The sequence below is a fragment of the Coloeus monedula genome (genome assembly GCF_965178545.1).
Source record: "Coloeus monedula genome assembly, chromosome: 22".
Taxonomy (NCBI): domain Eukaryota; kingdom Metazoa; phylum Chordata; class Aves; order Passeriformes; family Corvidae; genus Coloeus; species Coloeus monedula.
In genome coordinates, this window is record NC_138802.1 from 6,749,645 (window position 1) to 6,768,080 (window position 18,436).

The 18,436-nt window shown below is 45.2% G+C and overlaps 1 protein-coding gene across 1 annotated transcript; it reads right to left on the bottom strand.

Annotated features, from left to right (window-relative positions):
• Positions 1-428: 428 nt before the first annotated feature.
• Positions 429-15,792, bottom strand: MICOS10 (mitochondrial contact site and cristae organizing system subunit 10). Its single transcript, XM_082295644.1, has 4 exons — positions 15,691-15,792; positions 4,159-4,206; positions 3,472-3,581; positions 429-669 (listed from the first exon to the last, which is right to left on the bottom strand). Exons 1-4 carry the CDS (start codon positions 15,755-15,757, stop codon positions 661-663), a joined length of 234 nt encoding a protein of 77 aa, XP_082151770.1. The 5' UTR covers positions 15,758-15,792; the 3' UTR covers positions 429-660.
• Between the last annotated feature and the right edge of the window lie 2,644 nt (positions 15,793-18,436).

The following is an 18,436-nucleotide window of genomic DNA, read 5'->3' on the forward strand; positions in this document are numbered from 1 at the left end:
CACTATCCTGGGAAGTTTCAAACAGGGGTCATTCCATGACCCAAAGCTACAACAGACAGCAGGGTCCTGCTGCATCCGTCACACGGTTTGGATTTACCCGTTTGGATTCTGCCTCTTCTGAGAGGACAAAATTCCAATTTTAAAGAGCAACTGTACAAACAGGACATAGGAGTATTTATATTCCTCTCCAAACACCGGCACAAGCAGCAGGGGTCTAGTGGGTGATTTATGAGGTGGGAATGCTTCTTTGAACTGGATGGTGGATGGGGGCTGCTCTCAGGAGTGGGGAGGAACAGACGATGGCTGGCTTTGCTGAGGAGCTCTCCCAGTGGCCCAGGTGGTCCCAGCTGCTGGCTACTCCAAATGAAGGTCTCTCCTTCCATTCTCCCTCTCTCTCACTCACATACAAAGTCAACACACCAGAGAAGGCCATTTTTCTTTTATTTATTTCCCAGAAGAGCTCTTCCTTGCACTTTTCAGACACGATACAAAACAAGCAACAGAACTTTGTTTCAGAGACAGAAACAGTTTGTTGGAGTATAAAGAGTTACTGGTGATCGTTACTGAAGAATGTTGGCTTATTCCAGGGGCACTTCAGTATTCCTGAGGAATAATCATTGATTTCTCCTTCCTTCCCACTGGGATAGTCTTAGCCATTAGTCACTGTTCCTGTAAAGCAAGAAGGCTTATATTATTAAAAAGCCATTTGGGTTCCTTACATGGAAGGTGCTGCAGGATGTAAAGCAAGTCACGGAGCTCTGTAACATTTCCAGAGGGTACAGGAACATTTTCAACCTTTGCTAAAGCAAGAAGTTGCATATGGAGGAATTAAGCAGCTGTTTCACGCCGGAAGCATGCCATGTTTTCATGCATAACCCTCCGTTCTGATAAATTGGGTACTTCAAACAACCCCACATTATTGGTCAAGTTAACTATTCACAGGCTGAAGAGAAATCAGACTGAAATCAAAGCCACAAAGGGCAAGAGAAAAGGCTGCAAGTTGCCTTCTTGTGTTCTTGCACATCAATCTAAATCCACAGTCCTATCAAAGTACAGGATTGTGGGGTTGGAGTGATAATACAGGCTGAATAACCTGAAAAATAGGATATTTTCCATTTTGCAAGGAAATCTAGGCTGTGTAATTCACAGCCATAGCATTTTAAGCCTTGAAATAATTGTGACGTCGATTTTAAATTCTGCTGAAGTCACAGTGAAAACCACTTGATCAAATTACTTAAAAAGCCCTCAGAAAATTCTGACCACAAATTAGAACTTTTCTGCATTTTAAGTATTCTTTTGGGGTTTCATGATGGAATTTCTAACCCAAAGGATGGGCACTGTGATGATCCAAGTTGCAGCCAGAACAGCTGCAAAGTCACTCTGATATCTCCTGATTATTTGGTATTGTGAAGGTCCTCTGTCCTCTCTTATTCTGGCTCAGGACTCAGAATTAAGAACTTGATCCTGAAGAATCAACAATCCCAACTGGATAAAGGCCTGAGTAACCTGGTCTGACCTCACAGCTGACCCCCATGACCTCCTTGAAGTCCTTTCCAACTTGAGTTCTCCTGTGATCCTGTGAACTCGACCAGCTCAGAAAAGTAGAAATAATTTTGTCCAAGTTAATTTGTGTTACACTTCTCTCTAATAAACCTGATTTTTTCACAGATTCTCTCATTTTGACAAGTTAGCATTTGAACAGAACTCAGTTTTGTACAGGAAATCCTACAGAGTTTGGTTATAACAAATTTTTCTAGGAAAAAAACAGATGAGTGATAATGCAACAATATTTTCCATGTTCCTAACCAAGAGAAATGAAATAATTTTGTTGTAATAACCCTGGAGCCATTACCCATGACATGACATTTTGGAGGGAATTAATGACATTAACCATTAGATGGCTTCATCCACATTTTCCCTCTCTCAGCCACTTTGTGCCAGAGAAAGTCATGGAGACAGTGCACTGGAAACTACTTGTCTTGTGCCATGCAGGCATCTGAAGTGTCCTTCCAGTTACCTCATGCTTCCAAGGACCACCCCTGCTCCAAATTAGTCCTTAATCCAAATAAAATCCCTTCCTAGGGTGACCGGACACTCTGTTTGCTGCTGCCCAACATGCCTAGGAACAAGCACCCTTGAATGAATAATGCTCTCTCAGAACATGTAAACAGTGCATTTATCACTCACATGAAGCCACAGACATGTCATTCCAGCTTTTTTTTTGGAGACAAACTGGAGAAATAATCTCAGGATGATGTGGAAAACTAACACACTTTAATGTTAACAAATCCAGCCAGAAGAGCCACACAGATTTTGATTCTGGGCAGTAGCTGGCAATGCTGATCAGCTGCATCCAAGTCAGTTTCTGTATATTGCTCTCCAAAGATTTTATTTGTTGGAGAATCTCTTTAACAGGCAGCTGGAGAAAATATTTGTAAGCAGGTGTGTCTGGTAGGGCTGCAGAAGGCTGGCAAAAGCTCATCTGCCAGTAAATCTAAGGAGGACTAGGCTCTCCTTGCAGCTCTATGAGCATCAGGAAAAGCCTGGAAACACCTGCAGGCCTCCTGCACCAGGCAGAGGAGCAACACAGGAGGGATTTCTGCACTCCGTGTCCTGCATGAAAAGCTCCTGGCAGGGTATTTTACCTCGGTACTTTCTGAAGTGCTGAAGTAACTGTGAATATGTCCTGGAGGATGCCTCTCCACCAGGGTCACTGAAATGATTTAACCAGGCCATGGGTTTGTGGATCCAAAACACACACTCACACTTCTTTTGTTTTCCAGATGCCACAATGATAAATTACCACGAGAACAGCCCCAACTTTGACACTTGAAGAAATTAAGAAAACACTAATTATTTTCAGTTTGGAGTCAGTTTGTGGACGGTTGCACTGCAGCCAGGTTGTGAGTGCACAAACGGTTCCTGCTAATTAATCTATTTTTAAATACTTTACTTTGAAATTATCCTCTTCAAAACTGCTTACAGGGTACATTTTTTTCCAGACTAACTATTACATTACTATCCAGACAGACAAGACACAAAACTTCCAAGTGGTCAGTGTTTTCATATTGAAAAAAAACCCTACAGAAGATCAAAGATCTGCTTCCACAGGCAGGTCTACCTGACGTGCCTGACATGACTTCCAGTTTCTTCCCAGCTCATCTCTTTTAAAGTCTGAAGAACCTTAACATCAGTTTAGTTTTTCTGCTTTCCTGACATGTATTTTTATTGTGTTTTCAGGTTGTGGGAAAAGCTACCTGCGGGATCTGTTAAACTAATTCCATGTATTCAGTCTAGTAAATTTATTGTTAAACACACCAGATATTAAAGAGCAGGGGAACATTCCAGCTTCGGCAACACAAATTTCTTCCTACCAGCACTCCTTTGGGAAAGGCAGAGGAATATCCATGTAAATGGATATGCTGACTTACAAACAGCTATCGATCAATAGTAGGTGGCATTGATACTTACTTTTACAAATTTACCATGGAGAAGATACGGAGACTGGAAGTCGTGTTGACAATTGGAATAAGCCATTCCTAACCCCATCCCTGACCCAAATGCAATAGGCCATGCCTTTCCTGTGGAAGAGGCAAGCAGAGAGGAAAAAGTAAAGTCAAGGAAAGCTGTTTGTTATGTATTGTTCCATAAGCACCAAGAAAGAACAAATTACTAGAAGATGCATTCTAGGCATTTTCAAGTTCTAAAATCCTCCAAACCAGCCCACTGCAGAAGAAGAGTAACAGTAACACAAGTTTAGAACTCAACCGAGAGCAATCTCTGAATTCAAGGTATTACTGAAAATTACTCTGTTTTAAAGCACAACTGAAGAACTAAGATCAGTTTTAAAGCCCTGGCGAGGCTGGCATAAACTGATGTCTAGACACATGGCTCCAGTGATTTGGCTCAGGGTCTCCTGCAATTCCAGGATTTGAGCTGAGCACAGGAGGAGCTCAGGGAGGTGCCATGGATAACAACCTTGTTACACAACAGCTAAAAGTTTTGGGAACTCCATTTACACGGAAAAGACAGGACAAACAATGGAAGAATTGGTCTAGCAAGCTGATTAACTTTTACATGCCTCAAAGACCTTTAACTGCACCTACAGCAGGTGGAAACTGGGAAGCCAGAGAGCCAAGATTAATGCAGTGTACTTACTTTTGAAGAAGATGACTGAGAAAACAATTCCTAATCCAAATCCAGCACCTGTAAGAAGAAATGCAGCAAGTGAGGACAAAGATAAAGCAAAGTAATGGAAAATTATTTAGTTCTTTACAGCAATTCTTTATTCCAACTTGGGAATATCAGACTATGAACATCAGACTATGAACATCCAACTACATGTTATTTCAGCACACCAAACCAAAGAGCTCTTACATAACAAATCTGAAAAAAACCAATTCTTGTTTTCTGAAGTAACTGTAAGCAGTGAATTCAGATTAGAATCCCAACATATGTTGTAAGTACATTATCAGAACTATCTGGGAAACAAACCAGACTCTCATCCCAGGGAAAGTTCCTGAATTTCTGTCACCATCTACAATGTGGAATTAAAATTTATTTGGCTCATTGTCAGCAAATGGGAAACATTTAAATGAAAACTTATTGTGTCCTTGAGCTTTAGATTCTGCAGATGAGTATCTCATTGGAGTTCGTTTATCTCACTACTTTAACTGCTTCAATGTGTGTCCTGAGGGCAGCAGAACTTTGAAGCTTTGTGTTACCCTATACCTTACGAAGAAAGCTCCAGGCTGCTTATCTTTCACATCCACAACATTCATTATGGAGCATATTTAAACACATTAGGAGTGAATGACTTTTCACATCCTTATACTATATATAGAAATAACTGCAGCAGTTGAAACAAAATTATTCAGTGCCATTAAAAAACTCGGCACATTTAAAAATAATTTTTTGCTTTCCTTGGAAGGTGAGCTTATGATTTTGTGCAAGATGTCAGGCAAGTCTGCAAAATTCCTCTCAGGACCCAATAAATATAACAGTGAAAACTTGCAGCTGAGTGGGCAAATTCTACCTTTAATTATGTCCACTGAAAACAAGAATTTTAGATAAGGCATGGAAGTACAAAAGTTTGAAAACTGAAAAAAAAAAATCAGTCATGCTCATTAAAAAAACCAAATCAACAGCTTCAGGTTTATTTTGCAGCAAACACATCCTGTTATGGGTTTCAATTCTCTCCTTTCAATACAAGAAATTTAACTTCTATATAATAAGTTTACTAATTAAAACACATACTTTTTTTATATTCTTAAAAGCATGTGATCCTGTTGAATGCATCAGTAAGTGAGTTGAGTCCAGAACAATGCCAAGGATCCTGTACCCTCATGGCATATAGGACGACATTTCTTTTTTTTTTAAGTTTCCTTGTGCTCTTCAAAACTTTTTCCTTGTAAAAAGTATATTGATAGTTTCTATTGAGGAACTCAAAAAATACTTGACATCCTAAGTACACTAGGATGCACCACCTCATACCTTAACTAAGCATCCCATGTGTTTTATTGATTATACACCCCTGAATATTAGAACAGAGGTGAGCAAACGTGACCTGAGCAAACCCCCTCACGTTCACTCTCTGCTAGGACTTTACTCTCCGTATTTACTGAGAGCTGGAAATGGGAGTTGATTTGAAAACCCTTTTCATTTTACTACAGCTTTTCAGTTGTGCCAGAGGTAACTACTTTACCAGGTCATTACAACTTCGGAGTAGGCTTACAAAACATGCAGGAAGAGCTTTGACCGCCTGCCAAGCGATCCTGACATAACTCCCCCAGACATTTTAGAGCCCAAGTGCTTCGCAGAAGGTCAGGTTTTCACTCTAATCATTTGCACAGCTAAGGGAAAGTCTCGGATCCTCGGATGTCTGCTCAGAGCGTCACGGGTTTTGTGCCTTTCAGACAGCAAGAGACGCTCCTTGGAGCGGCTCGTTCAGACCCGTGGCACTGAGCAGTGCTCACCCGCAGCCTGGAAGAGACATCAGGCCTCCCTCAGAGCCACAGCTCACCCCTCTAATTCCCCCCAGCCCCTTCCCAACAGAGCCTTCCTGCCGTACCTTTGCTATAGTCCAGCTGGTGCTGGCTCTCCCACAATGTTTATGCCATTAAGGATAATCACTATCTTCCAGAATCCATCCTGTTTGGCTCCCTGGCCCGGCTCCTCTGCCAGCCTGTTCCTGCACTCTGCAGTTGTGCTGGTTTGGTTTGGGCTGTCGCACTTCAGGGCTGACAAGGACTTGGTGGGGGAATTCTCTCTGTTCAGACAGCACCAGGCGCTGTTTGAAGTGCCCGGTTCAGCAGCCCTGCCACGAGGAAGCGATCCTGGTCCCACGCTTCCTGTCCCTGGGAAGGTCCCCTCTGCCAATCCAAACAGTTTAGCTAATCAATGAGAAATGATTTACAGGATGACAAATTCTGCATCATCTCCATGCACAGCCTGGGCAGTTTCTAATGTCACCACATTTTCCACGTTACCAGTCAAACCCACATTCTTCTCACCAGCCTGGTGGTGAACTGCTTCCTGTCTTGTCTTAAGACAACCCTGCACTAAGGAAGCAGCTATAATTAGTTTCTTTCCATTTACTTCCAGAAATTATCATTATCTCGTACTCTCTTCACCTCCTTCAGGTGTTCTCTCACATTACAGCCCCTCTGTAAGGACTCCACTCAGATACCATCAATGCCGCTTGCTGTTGGCCATGGGGGAAGCTACAGGATACACTTAAAAGGTGAAAAATTTATTATTTATGTCAACTGCAATTCAGCCTAAGCCTAAAACACAAACTAGGCCTTCCCCCACACTAACACCACTGTTAAACAGATGTGGTCCAGCATGACTGACTTACGAAAAACTACTCTCTCTTAAGAAAGCTTTTTCTGAAGCAGCTCATTTGAAGGGACTGTTCTTCTTCATGCAAATGCATTTTTTGTGCCATTTTAGAGGCTATCATTGCACTTTGTTCCAGCTGTAAGGAGTCTGCAGTGATAATTAGTACAAAAATATGATGGTATGATAGCTAAGCTTTAAGTAATGAAAATGCTACAGAGAAGTGAAGGAGATCTGACAGCTAATGGGTTTTGGCTTTCTGTACAAGAAGGCAACTTGAGAAACAAAGCCAAAGGAGTACCTTAGCTTTCCTCATCTCAAAGGCAGCTTGGTTCACTCCTCTCCTGACTGAGGCACAGTCGGTGCTCACAACTGTTGTGATCACAACCCCCTGTCTACTGGAAACACCAGATCTGCCCCTCACACCAGCCACTGCATGTACAGCATTCACTCTTTTCTACTTGGCTTGAACAGCTAGAAGTTGGTTTTAACTTAAACCCAGAACCTTCAGCTACATTTAATTCCTTAGCCCGTCTGGTTAAGAACCTCTTTCTGCGGGAAGTTTGTCACTCATCTTCATTCCACTAGAAAGTATTTGTGGTTATGTGGTCATTTCCTGTGTCTCCAAGACCAAGGGGGAGCAAAACCATCTTGCCTCGGGAGCAAAGTAATGCATTTCACTTTAATTCTATATAAAGTTACACCAGAGATAAACAATGGCAGAGCTGATGATGAGTTTTACAGGTTTAAGTTCTCACATGCTCCATTTCCTCTTAAAAAGGCAACATGTCGCTTCAAAGAGCCTCCCACCTGACCAGGGGACACTCCAGCTGTTCCTCCTAAAGATCAGCACCTCTAGGCCAGGCTTTAACTTCGTAACAATAAAACATGAAAGGTTTATCTTACAATGAAAACAAACGAACATGGCAAAGCAAAGGTCTTGATCCACGCCAGGCACATTTTCCCTCCCTTTCTTGCATGACAGACTCTTTGGAGGAAAAGGCCACAGGAAAGAGTATAACCCATTTTTCACCTTCTCTGACAGTTTAAAATGTTTAACTAGAAAAACAGCCTCTTCCACCCCACATCCATCACTTCAGCCTAAACTCATTTACAGTGTCAACAGGGGACAGGACAGTTGTGTGGACACCTCACCCCTGCTCCCCACTACACGTCCCAGCCACACAGAGCGTCCCAGCCACACGGAATTGGCATTAGGCAGTGAGCCCAGGCGCCAAAACTTTTTCTTTCTATGTTTTTGGCTCTTACACCTTCCAAGAAAAACGTCCTGGTACCGCCAATCAATCTAACGCACAGGAGAGCACGCGCTGTATACCCAACAGGACATCATAAAAGTGTCTCGGAGAGAAACACAAATCTTCAGGATGGGCTCCTGCCCCATAAGAACATCTGGGAAAAGCTTTTTCTATAAATTTAATCAGCAGTCGCTCCAAGAGTGATACTACATGGTTCTTTCCTAGGCTACCCAAGTAGATACAGGCTGAGGCAGCTATTAACAGAGCCACACCTAGATGTACTTTGTTTCAATAGCTTGAAACTTAAAATAGAAGGATTAAAATATGCTCATTGACATCTGGTAGATGTGTTGCTGTTACTACAGCAGCTGGAAGGTTTTCAATTACTTAATCCCAAAACAAAAACTATTATTTTCCTTTGCCATTCCACACACACAAACACAAAAATGAGAGCTTCAGCCTCCAATCCCACTCTGACAAGATACATAAAGAATTGCTCTGCAAAAATGTGGAGGAAAGCTGCCTTCATACACCAGGGCCTTCACAGGGCAGCACTTAGCACCAGTTAGAAATCCGAGACCATGAAATCACTTATTTACGGAGAGAATTAATTTTAAGCAGACTCTTTGCAAGGTCTTAGTGGCAGGAACCAGATTTTCTTCAAACACCAGCTTTGAAGCTTTCATTCCCATCTCCCCTGTGGTGTGGATTGTTTGCAGAGCAGACAGAAAAATGAGCAAGGACACGAGAAGAAAACACAGTGAAATTATATACCAAGTTCTCAATAAAGAAGCAGAAAAAAGAGTGTTTTGTTTTATACCAGCATCTGACTGTAGTAACACAGAAAAATTGGAATAACAAAATATTAATATCCAAATATCATTATAATCAAAAATCCTGACATGTTTTCAGGGGCTGCTTTCACACTTAAGCACTCAGGGTCAGGTCAAGTGCTGCTCAAAGGCAAACCTTGGGTAAACATCAGCAGAGGCACAGACAGCAGCACGAAGGGCCCGTGATCTCCCAAGGAATCACAGTGATACTGGACCAGAAACTCCAGCCACAGACCAGTGAATGAACTGTGAGACCTGAGGGCACTACATTTTCTCCCTCCTTTAAAAGGGGAAGGGGAGAGGAGTGGAAGCTGCTCAATGATGAGATAGTGCAACTTTCCTGTGAAGGTGGGGAGGCCCTGGCAAAGATTTCCCAGAGCAGCTGTGGCTGCCCAATCCCTGGAAATGTCCAAGGCCAGGTTGGATGGGGCTTGGAGCAGCCTGGGGTGGTGGAAGGTGTCCCTGCCCACGGCAGAGGGTGGGACTGGATGAGCTTTAAGGTGCCTCCCAACCCAAACCATTTTGGGATTCTGTGATCAATATTGCACCAAGCTTTTAAACAAATCAGGGCTGTGCTTGCTTTAGAAGCTCATATGTAAAAAACCAGCAATATTCTGATAATACAGAAAATACCCCTCTGACAGGAAACTTTACCTTGTCTTACTGCAATTACATGTTCTGCTAATAAAAACAATAACATTGCCGAAAAGAAAGATTTAGCAGGAGTAAACACACCCACACTCAGGGCTTTTGCAGCCCAGCTATGAGGGTTGGCAGTGCTGCTGCTTCACACCCAGCCAGCAGAGGCTGGCCAGTACTGACGTCTGCTGGCCCAGCTCAGAAACAGAGGCAACTGAGAGCAAGAAGAGTTTCAGGGGCATCTCACTGGCGGGAATGAAGAGGAAAGGAGTCTGGTCCTTCTCAAACCTCTTGCTATTCATTTATTATCACCAAGGATGTGCCAGCAGCCCTGAAAGGATTTTCTCAGAGAACTGTTTCTGATATAAAAAAAACAACGAAGTCTTGTTCCCACCTACTGCTGTAACATCTCAAGGACCAAACTTCAGAATATCACTTGGCTACAGTCCCTTTCCCCTGGGCACTGCCACTGCATGCCACCTCCAAAAAAGGCAGAGTTGGCATCTTATCAATGCACTAATGCAGAGGTCCGGGAAGTCAGGGCATTTTAGACTCATTTCCCGTGGAGCAGAGCTTAGGAGGTCTGGGGTTTGCAAAGGCTGCAATGGATTAGCCGACGGATTGTCACAGCTCTTCTCTCGGGTTCTCTTGCTCCAAAGTCCACCAAGAGCAGGCTGGCACAGCTGGTGGGACACACCACAGCAGGGCACATTCCCTGACGCATCCAGAGTGCCAGCCAAGAGGAACAGCAGGGGCACAATGCAGTTAGGAGGAGACATGGATTCCTAAAGAGTTTCCTGTCTTTTTCTTCCAACAGAATACCCCCTTAATTTGTAGATGGACATTGTATTCAGAGCTCTGCTAACATCGTAACTAAATATTGCTGTTAGATTTTTGACTAAAAGCCTATTCTCAGAACAGCATTTGCCCAACTCTTCCAAAGAAAACATTTTTTTGTTGTCTGTGCTGCCTCCCTGCACAGCCACGAGCAGTTAATATTTACACTACTTGCTCTGTGCAAGACACAACTAGTAGAGCTGGATCTTCTGTACGACACGGAAAAATAACTTGGGGTTCCAACAAAGCTCACACAACAATGCAGTTGTGTGCTCACATAATATCCCTGTTCTCCAGCATTAAAAACAAAACCCCAAAGGAAGAACAAGCCTTCTGACCTGGTAGTTAAGACTGGATGACCACGATACAACTGCCAAGCAAAAAACCACTTCAAAACAGGAATTTCAGGATTTTTGTATATTTAGACAAAGTCTAATCCAGTTTTCAGAAAGTGTAATCAAGTTTTATCATTATATAGACTGACTTTATCCTATTCACAACCATGTGAAAGATTATTTAAAAATACTGACATTGCAATCCATACAATGGTTCTTTCTGAAATATCCAATCTGTGGAATGACACAAACAATACAATTTCACCCTTGCCATTAACAGAACAGCTATTCAAGCAGGCCAGATGATGCAAGCCAGAAGAAATCATGTTAACAGTTGTAGGAGAATTCAAAGTGCCCTTTTCTCTTAAAAAAATCCCTATTAAATGGAAATTAGAAGCATTTTATTTTCAGATGTCAAAACAGAGGATTAGAGGAAAATGAAATCACTACACTGGGTTATTTACAAGCTTCCAGGCTGAATTTTGGTCAATCACAGACATACATCAAAACATTTCTCTCCAGAAAAAAAATGAACTTCAACACAGCAACTTCACACACACAAGTCAGGAAGCAAACAGCTTCCCTAGGATTACCTTCCAGTGTCAGGGAAATTACAGTGTTCAACTCATTTAAAATAACAACAGCTTCAAAACAAACCAAGACATAAACCTCCCTCCCTTCCACACATACTCTTTATTGCCTCTCTGTCCCCTGGAAACAGCACATAATAATAATTTGTCCAAAATTACAGCCTTGTAGCAAAAACCACCTCTGTCAATCTTTTGTGAATAATTGTCTTTCCAAATAAACAGCCATGAACTATCCATCAGTTAAACAAACAGACCAACCCTTTGAACCAGCTTTGGAGCCTGCAGGATGGAGGAAGACCACAACACTGTTTACTTCATCATCCCTCCTCTGCAGAGCTCTACTGAAAAGGAAGAACTGGCTGCGAAGGCTGGGGAGGACACAGGAGCTGAGAAAGGTTTGCAAGCTGCGAAGGAAAAGAAAGCTCGGTAGTTGGAGTCTCTGTTCCCACACCCCAAACAAACAACTTTTCTGTCAGAAAGTAACAAGCAGCTTTTCTGCAGGAAAAATCAGTATCAGAACCAAAAAAAGGAACAGAAAGTTAAATTATTTAAATGACTGCCTGGTGAAAAGCCCTGAGAATGGTGCAAAGCCAGAGCCAGCAAGACCTGGACTGTCCGTCAGAAAGCGCCTGGTCAGCTAAGAAAGCATAACCCAGTCCCCCACGCACAAACACTGTGCTCACAACTACATTTGGAATGGAAGAGGAACAAAACCACCTAGATACAGCCTCTTCATTAGCAAAACAAATAAATATCAGCCCTAATAAAAACGAGGTCACCACAAGCTCCATTTAACAATGGCTCAATGTTTTGCGCAGGCATAACCAGGTTTACTTACTCTTTGAAATTAAACACTGTCCTAACAACGCCTGACAACATCCTCTGTTTGGAACTAACAGGAAAAAGTTAATACTAAATTACAAGATCCACACAGGTAGTAACCAAGAGCTTGAAAACATAATACAGCATTTCAAAAGATGCAACACAAGATAAATATTTATTTTGGAAGTTTTAGTGGCAGGAGATCAAGTTTTTTTCAGGAGCTTGGTCTCCAACTAAAACAGCATTGCACAACTACAAACAACAGAGCTAACGACAAACCCCGGCTTACGCAGCGTAGTGGGAATCCTGATGGGCTAAGGACAGGCTGCACAGCCCCCAGCTGGAATTTAAAACCACATTATTGCTAATAAAGCCAGCCTGAGAGCTCTACCTCCCCTTCTCCCCCTTTTCTGTTTCCCATGTCCCTCCAGCCCTCAAACTAATCCACAGAAGTTATCTGTCCACAGTTCTCACAGACACTGGGAAATGTCCTGCATACAAGGCTCCAGAAATTCAGTGCTTTCCTTTATTTAGAGAGTCTGGAATGGGAAAACACTGGGCTAATCACAATGTTTGTTTTTCCCCAGCCACTGGCTGGAAAGATCTCCCTGGATGTAGCACTCAGGAAGGATGTAAAGGAGCGTTTGGAAAGGAAACTGCGGCCACCAAAGGGAAAAGTCTGACAAAAAAAGTAACACATTTACCAAATCCTATATCCCATGTAACAAGCACCCAAATCCTCAAGTAAAAAAGTTTATTTTCTTTCCTTCCTTCTTTCCAGTACAACAACCACCCTCGACAATTTATTGGAAACTCCAGCAAACTTTGCAGTAATATTACAAAACCAATCAACACGACCACTCAAGGTTTTAATGTCCCTGCAGAGAAAACAATCATTCCCACTGGGATACCATGGAAAAATGTGTGTTGTCAGCACACAGTTCATGGAGGAGGTTGCCAACACAAATGATTCAGTTACTGATCAATTGTAAAAGCACACAAACCAGAAAAGTGCCCTCACACGTGAAGAGAAACACGTGTCTGAGCCCACCCCACCAGGTCTGGCACTAAGATAAAGAGATGCAGCACATGTGACCTTTTTGGGCAGTCTAATGAAAACCGTGAATTTGACTGAGATCTCTACTCAGCATCCTCGTGAAGCCAACACTGGGAATCCCTGGACTGGAGCACCAGTGCACAAGGCAAAGAAGGTTCTCTTTCTTCTGTTGCCACTTTAGGATGGAAGAAAACACCGAATCAAAACAAAAGGCCCACTGAAGAGTCAGGAGTGCAGGTGACAGACACCAAACTAAGTGGTGCAAGACACACCTGAAGGACAGGGACATCCAGAGGGACCTGGGCAAGCTTGAGGAGTGGCCCATGGGAATCCCATGAGGTTTAACAGGAACAGGTGCTGGTGCTGCACATGGGTCAGGGCAACCCCCAGGATCAATCCAGGCTGAGGGATGAACAGATTGGGAGCAGCCCTAGGGAGAAGGACCTGGGGGTGCTGTGGGTGAGAGCTGGACATGACCCAGCCCAGAAACTCCCCATGCCCTGGGCTGATCCCCCAGCGTGGGCAGCAGGAAAGGGGGAATTCTGCCCCTCTGCCTCACTCAGGTGAGGCCCCACCTGCAGAGCTGCCCCAGCCCTGGGGCCCAGCACAGGAAGGACGTGGAGCTGCTGGGAGAGTCCAGAGGAGGCACCAGGATGATCAGAGGGATGGAGCAGCTCTGCTGGGAGGAAAGGCTGAGAGAATTGGGATTGTTCAGCCTGGAAAAAAGAAGGTTTTGGGGTGACCTAATTGCAGCCTTCCAGTACCTGAAGGGAGCTGACAGGAAAGATGGAAAGAGACTTTTTCCAAGGGCCTGGAGAGACATGCCAAGGGGGAATGGCTTCCCAATGACAAAGGGCAGGGTTAGGTTGGATAATGGGAAAAAATTCTTCCCTGTGAGGGTGGGGAAGCCCTGGCACAGGGTGCCCAGAGAAGCTGTGGCTGCTCCATCCCTGGAAGTGTCCAAGGCCAGGCTGGATGGGGCTTGGAGCACCCTGGGATAGTGGAAGGTGTCCCTGACACGGCAGGGGGTGGGACAGGATGAGCTTTAGGGTCTCTTCCAGAACAAACCAGCCTGTGATTCTGTGAAATCAACCGTGTATCCACTTCCTTCAGCCTTCGGGACAGAGGATGTACAGGATTCTGACATGTACAGCTGCAGCATGGAACAAGTTCTTGTTTATAATTTGGCAAACTTAGTATTTTATGATAAAGCAACCAATGCTATGGAAACATAAACATATCCAGATATGTTTGTCAGACAAACCTGAATAGAATTTCATAAGGAAAAACACTGCTCTGGAGCACTTGACACTTTTCAAAGGTCTGTTATAAACAATGGAAGTTTCAGTTTACTTAAAATTATTAAACATCTTTTCTAATGGAAAAGTATTAAGCAACTAAAACCCCCAAGTTCCTCATCAGCTTTTAAGCACAAGGCCACTGCAGCAGCAAGAAATAAACATTCACATTTCCCAGATATTATTTATAGTTCTAAAAGAGACATCTGCACCAACATGGAACGAATACCTTTTGTCAGACGCTGCATTTCTTGCTCTATACGTTGCATTGAAAGCTTTGGGTTTGTAAGCACATTTTGCGAAGCCACGAGCTCTGTCGCTCTGCAGCCGGTCACAGGGCGAGCACGGCGCTGCCACCAGCACCACCCCTAAAACTCACAGTACTCAGTGAAACCTCGCGAATGGTTTGCTGCAGAAAACTGAGGCATGTGCGTAACTCTCACTTTAAGGGCAAATAAATACGGAAAAAAATCCAACAGAACTGCTCCCCTATTTAGCGAAAAGGCAGAACTACAGGGCTGGGACACGGACGGAGCTTCTCAATGTCACACTCCACACGCTGTACTAAGTAACACGTGCCAGAGCTCTCAGCCTGTCACGCTGCCTACTGCTTTTAATAAACGCAGCCCCCCTCGCACACGGACTGATGCGAACTGCTCTGCACAGACTGATTCAAACCCACCGCCGCAGCAAAGCCGAAGGCGGGCAAGGTCGCGGCACGCCAGGACCCGGTCGAGCCTGCCCGCTGCTCATTCATTCCGGCCGGGAGGCCTCCCAGATTTCCTACGGAGCCCACATTTCGCACGGAAACCTCTTACATTCAACACAGGGAGTAACCAGAGGTCAAACACGCCCGGACCGCGGTAAGCCGGGGCCGGGCCGGGGCGCAGAGCTGGGAGCGGGCCCGGCGGGGGTCCGAGCCCGCGGCCAAGGTCACCTTACCAGGCCCGGGGTCGCCGACGCTACCCGACGCCGGGGACAGCTATGAGGGCGGATCCTCCGGACACCCTGAGCCCCTCCCGGGCTCACAACCGCTCTGAGGCGAACCCGGGGCGGCGGGGGGCAGTGGGCCCCGCGCCGCGGGGACACGCCGGCGGCCGCTCTCCCAGCTCCGGGGAGCCCCGGGGACCACCACCGCTGTTCTCTGGGCCCTCCCGCTCCGCCATGCCCGTGCCGCCCTTACCCAGCTTGACGGCGGAGTCCGCCACACACCGATCCCACTTCCTGCCCAGGTCGCCCTCCGACGCCATCTTGCCCGTCCCCTCACCTCCTCCCCCGCGCAACTCTCGCGAGACCTGGTGCTCCACCTATCGCCCACGCCAGCAGATCTCGCGAGATTGCCCCGTCGCTTCCATGGTTACCGGCGGGAGGGCGTCATGGCCGCCGCGCCCGACCTTGGGCCCGGCCCAAAATGCCCTTTTTCCCCGTAGGATCCGGCCCAAAACGCCGTTTTCCCCCGTAAGACCGGGCTCGCCACGTCCCCAGCCCGCCCCGGGCTCCGTCTCTCCGTCTAGAGCTCCCGCTGTGTCCTTGTTAGCCCTCGCCTCCCTCAGCCTATGGCAGCGTCCCTACCTCCTCGCAGGAGCCTGGGCTGGGCCCGCGCCCGCCGCGCCCCTGCCCGCAGGGCTCTCTCCTCAGCCATGGTAAGAGCCGAGCTGTGCCGCAGGGCGAGGTTTCTCACTGCAGCGTTGGGTACATCACTGGACACACACTCCCGTGTAGGTTTTCCCTGGCAGGGGCCCTACATCCCGCACAGCTCCTGCATCACCTCAGCAGGAGGAAAAACGTTCCGTGAGGGTGGCAGAGCACTGGAACAGGTGCCCAGGGAGGGTGTGGAGTCTCCCTCGCTGGAGACATTCCAAACCCACCTGGATGGATTCCTGTGTCACCTGCTCCAGGTGTCCCTGCCTTGGCAGAGAGGTTGAAACGAATGATCTCTAGCAATCCCTTCCAACCCTAATAATTCTGTGATTTTTGCTGTCTGGCCTCAGTGGCTCCTCAGGGCCTGAAATGAGATACAGGTGTGTGAATAAAAAGACAGCTGTTGCCAATCCCTTTCAATATCCCAGGAATCACCTAATTTTAAGAGCAACCTGGGCCCCCCATATTCTTGTTTATTTGAGAAAAGGAGCTGAATAATTTCAGCAAGCTCATTCTGTCGCATTCAGGAAGTTATGCCACACAACAGGTTGATAATTAGAATCACAGAATTGCAGAATGGTTTGGGTTGGGAGGGATAATAAAAGTTGATTCAATTCCACCCCCTGCTATGGGCAGGGACACCTTCCACTAGACCAGGTTGCTCCAAGCCCTGTCCAACCTGGCCTTGGACACTTCCAGGGGCAGCCACAGCTGCTCTGGGCACCCTGTGCCAGGGCCTTCCTACCCTCACAGGGAAGAATTTCTTCCTTGTATATATACATACATATATATTTCCTAATTTTAGAGGAAGAGGTTGTGGGAAGGATTCCCACTGACTTCTGGGGCTTCTGCAGCCCACCCTGCAGCGTGCTACAGCTTTGTGGAGCCAGCAACATAAGTGTGAATGTCTTCAAACCTACTATAATGAATTCTGTGCTGCAAATGGTGTGTAGGCTGCCTGGAAGGCATTCTTTAAAAGCCCTGTGAAAAAAAATCCCAGGGTGTTTGTCAAGTACTAATGTCCCCATTCACACTGTGAGGCAATTTTTAGCTGGCATTACTTGTTTTCATTTCTTCAAGTTCTGGCAATTTTCTTTATTGAGGTGGAGGAGGTTCTGGTGCTTCATAAAACGGGAAGTTCTTTAGAAAGTCAATTAGAGACCGAAGTAGCAAACAGAAATGAAAAATTATTGAAGGTGGCAAAAATTTCATGACGTTATTGTTGGTTTAGGTCTTTTGTTTATCTTAAAAGTACAACTGGTTTTGATCTAGCGTCATGATGGAAGATTTTTACTTTTAATTAGTTTGGTTCAACTCCTTCACATATCACAGAACAATCACAATTGACTATTATTTTCACTTCCTTATAAAATCTAAATGGCCTTTTAAAACTTATTTTGAAAGGCACATGGTTAAACTGAGCCCTTGGAGGTTCAAGAGGTTTCCCTGGAGAAGGCAGCCTTTGTTCTGTAAGGGGATCTTCCTTTTTTCTTCCTCCCCCTGCAGTTTGCTCAAACCAGTCTGCATTGCTGCATAGTTGGTATCCAAAATAGAACCACGCATCAAGTTACTTATAAAAATACCAACATGATCCAGCAGTTTTTTCCCTGAATAGCTGCAGAAGTGCTTTCTGAAACCACTGCCCCAGTGGTGCCAGCTCCACCCTCCCGTTTCCAAACAGCTCTGGAAAATATCAAGAGGGGAAAGATAACTTGAAGCTTCCAAAATAATTCCTTAATTTTCATCTCCAAAATGAAGTTCCAGAAGGCAGTGTTTAAAAGCAACCCAGAAATGTGGTCTTCTCTTGGCAAAAACAAATGCTCGGTGCAGGCCAGTGTAGTCTCACTTCACACTTACTCATTTTCAGGCTGTTGGGCTCCCTGGAAAACGCTGGTTTTCGGGATGAAGGAAGGAGTGGTGAGCTGCTGGATTGTGAGGCACTTCGTAAAGGGTTGTGTTGCTGTGTCTCAATGTATCCTGACAGCCTCACCTCAGGACCTGGTGCATTAAACCCGTTCCAAGGGGATGGAATAGTTCAGGGTAATTGTTTTGAACGTTCAGCTTCCTTTGGAGAAATCACTCTGCTGCTTTTAAATCCCAGAGTCACTGAGTGATCAGAGGGGGCTCTGGAAAACGTTATCCATTAAGGATCTAGAGCACATTCTCTGTACCCCTTCCCCACCCCAGGGAAAAATTAAGGCAGGAGGGAATGTGTCCAAAGACAGGCTTTTCTCTCCATTGCTATAGTTACTTGGCAATTAGACCCTCGCAGTGTAATATCAAATATT

Excerpts from the sequence above, each read along its gene's own strand:
- MICOS10 (XM_082295644.1), bottom strand. The coding sequence starts at position 15,757 with ATGGCGTCGGAGGGCGACCTGGGCAGGAAGTGGGATCGGTGTGTGGCG. Across the intron at positions 4,207-15,690 it reads GGACTCCGCCGTCAAGCTGG|GTGCTGGATTTGGATTAGGA; the intron begins GTAAGGGCGGCA and ends TTCTTCTTACAG. Across the intron at positions 3,582-4,158 it reads CTCAGTCATCTTCTTCAAAA|GAAAGGCATGGCCTATTGCA; the intron begins GTAAGTACACTG and ends CCTCTTCCACAG.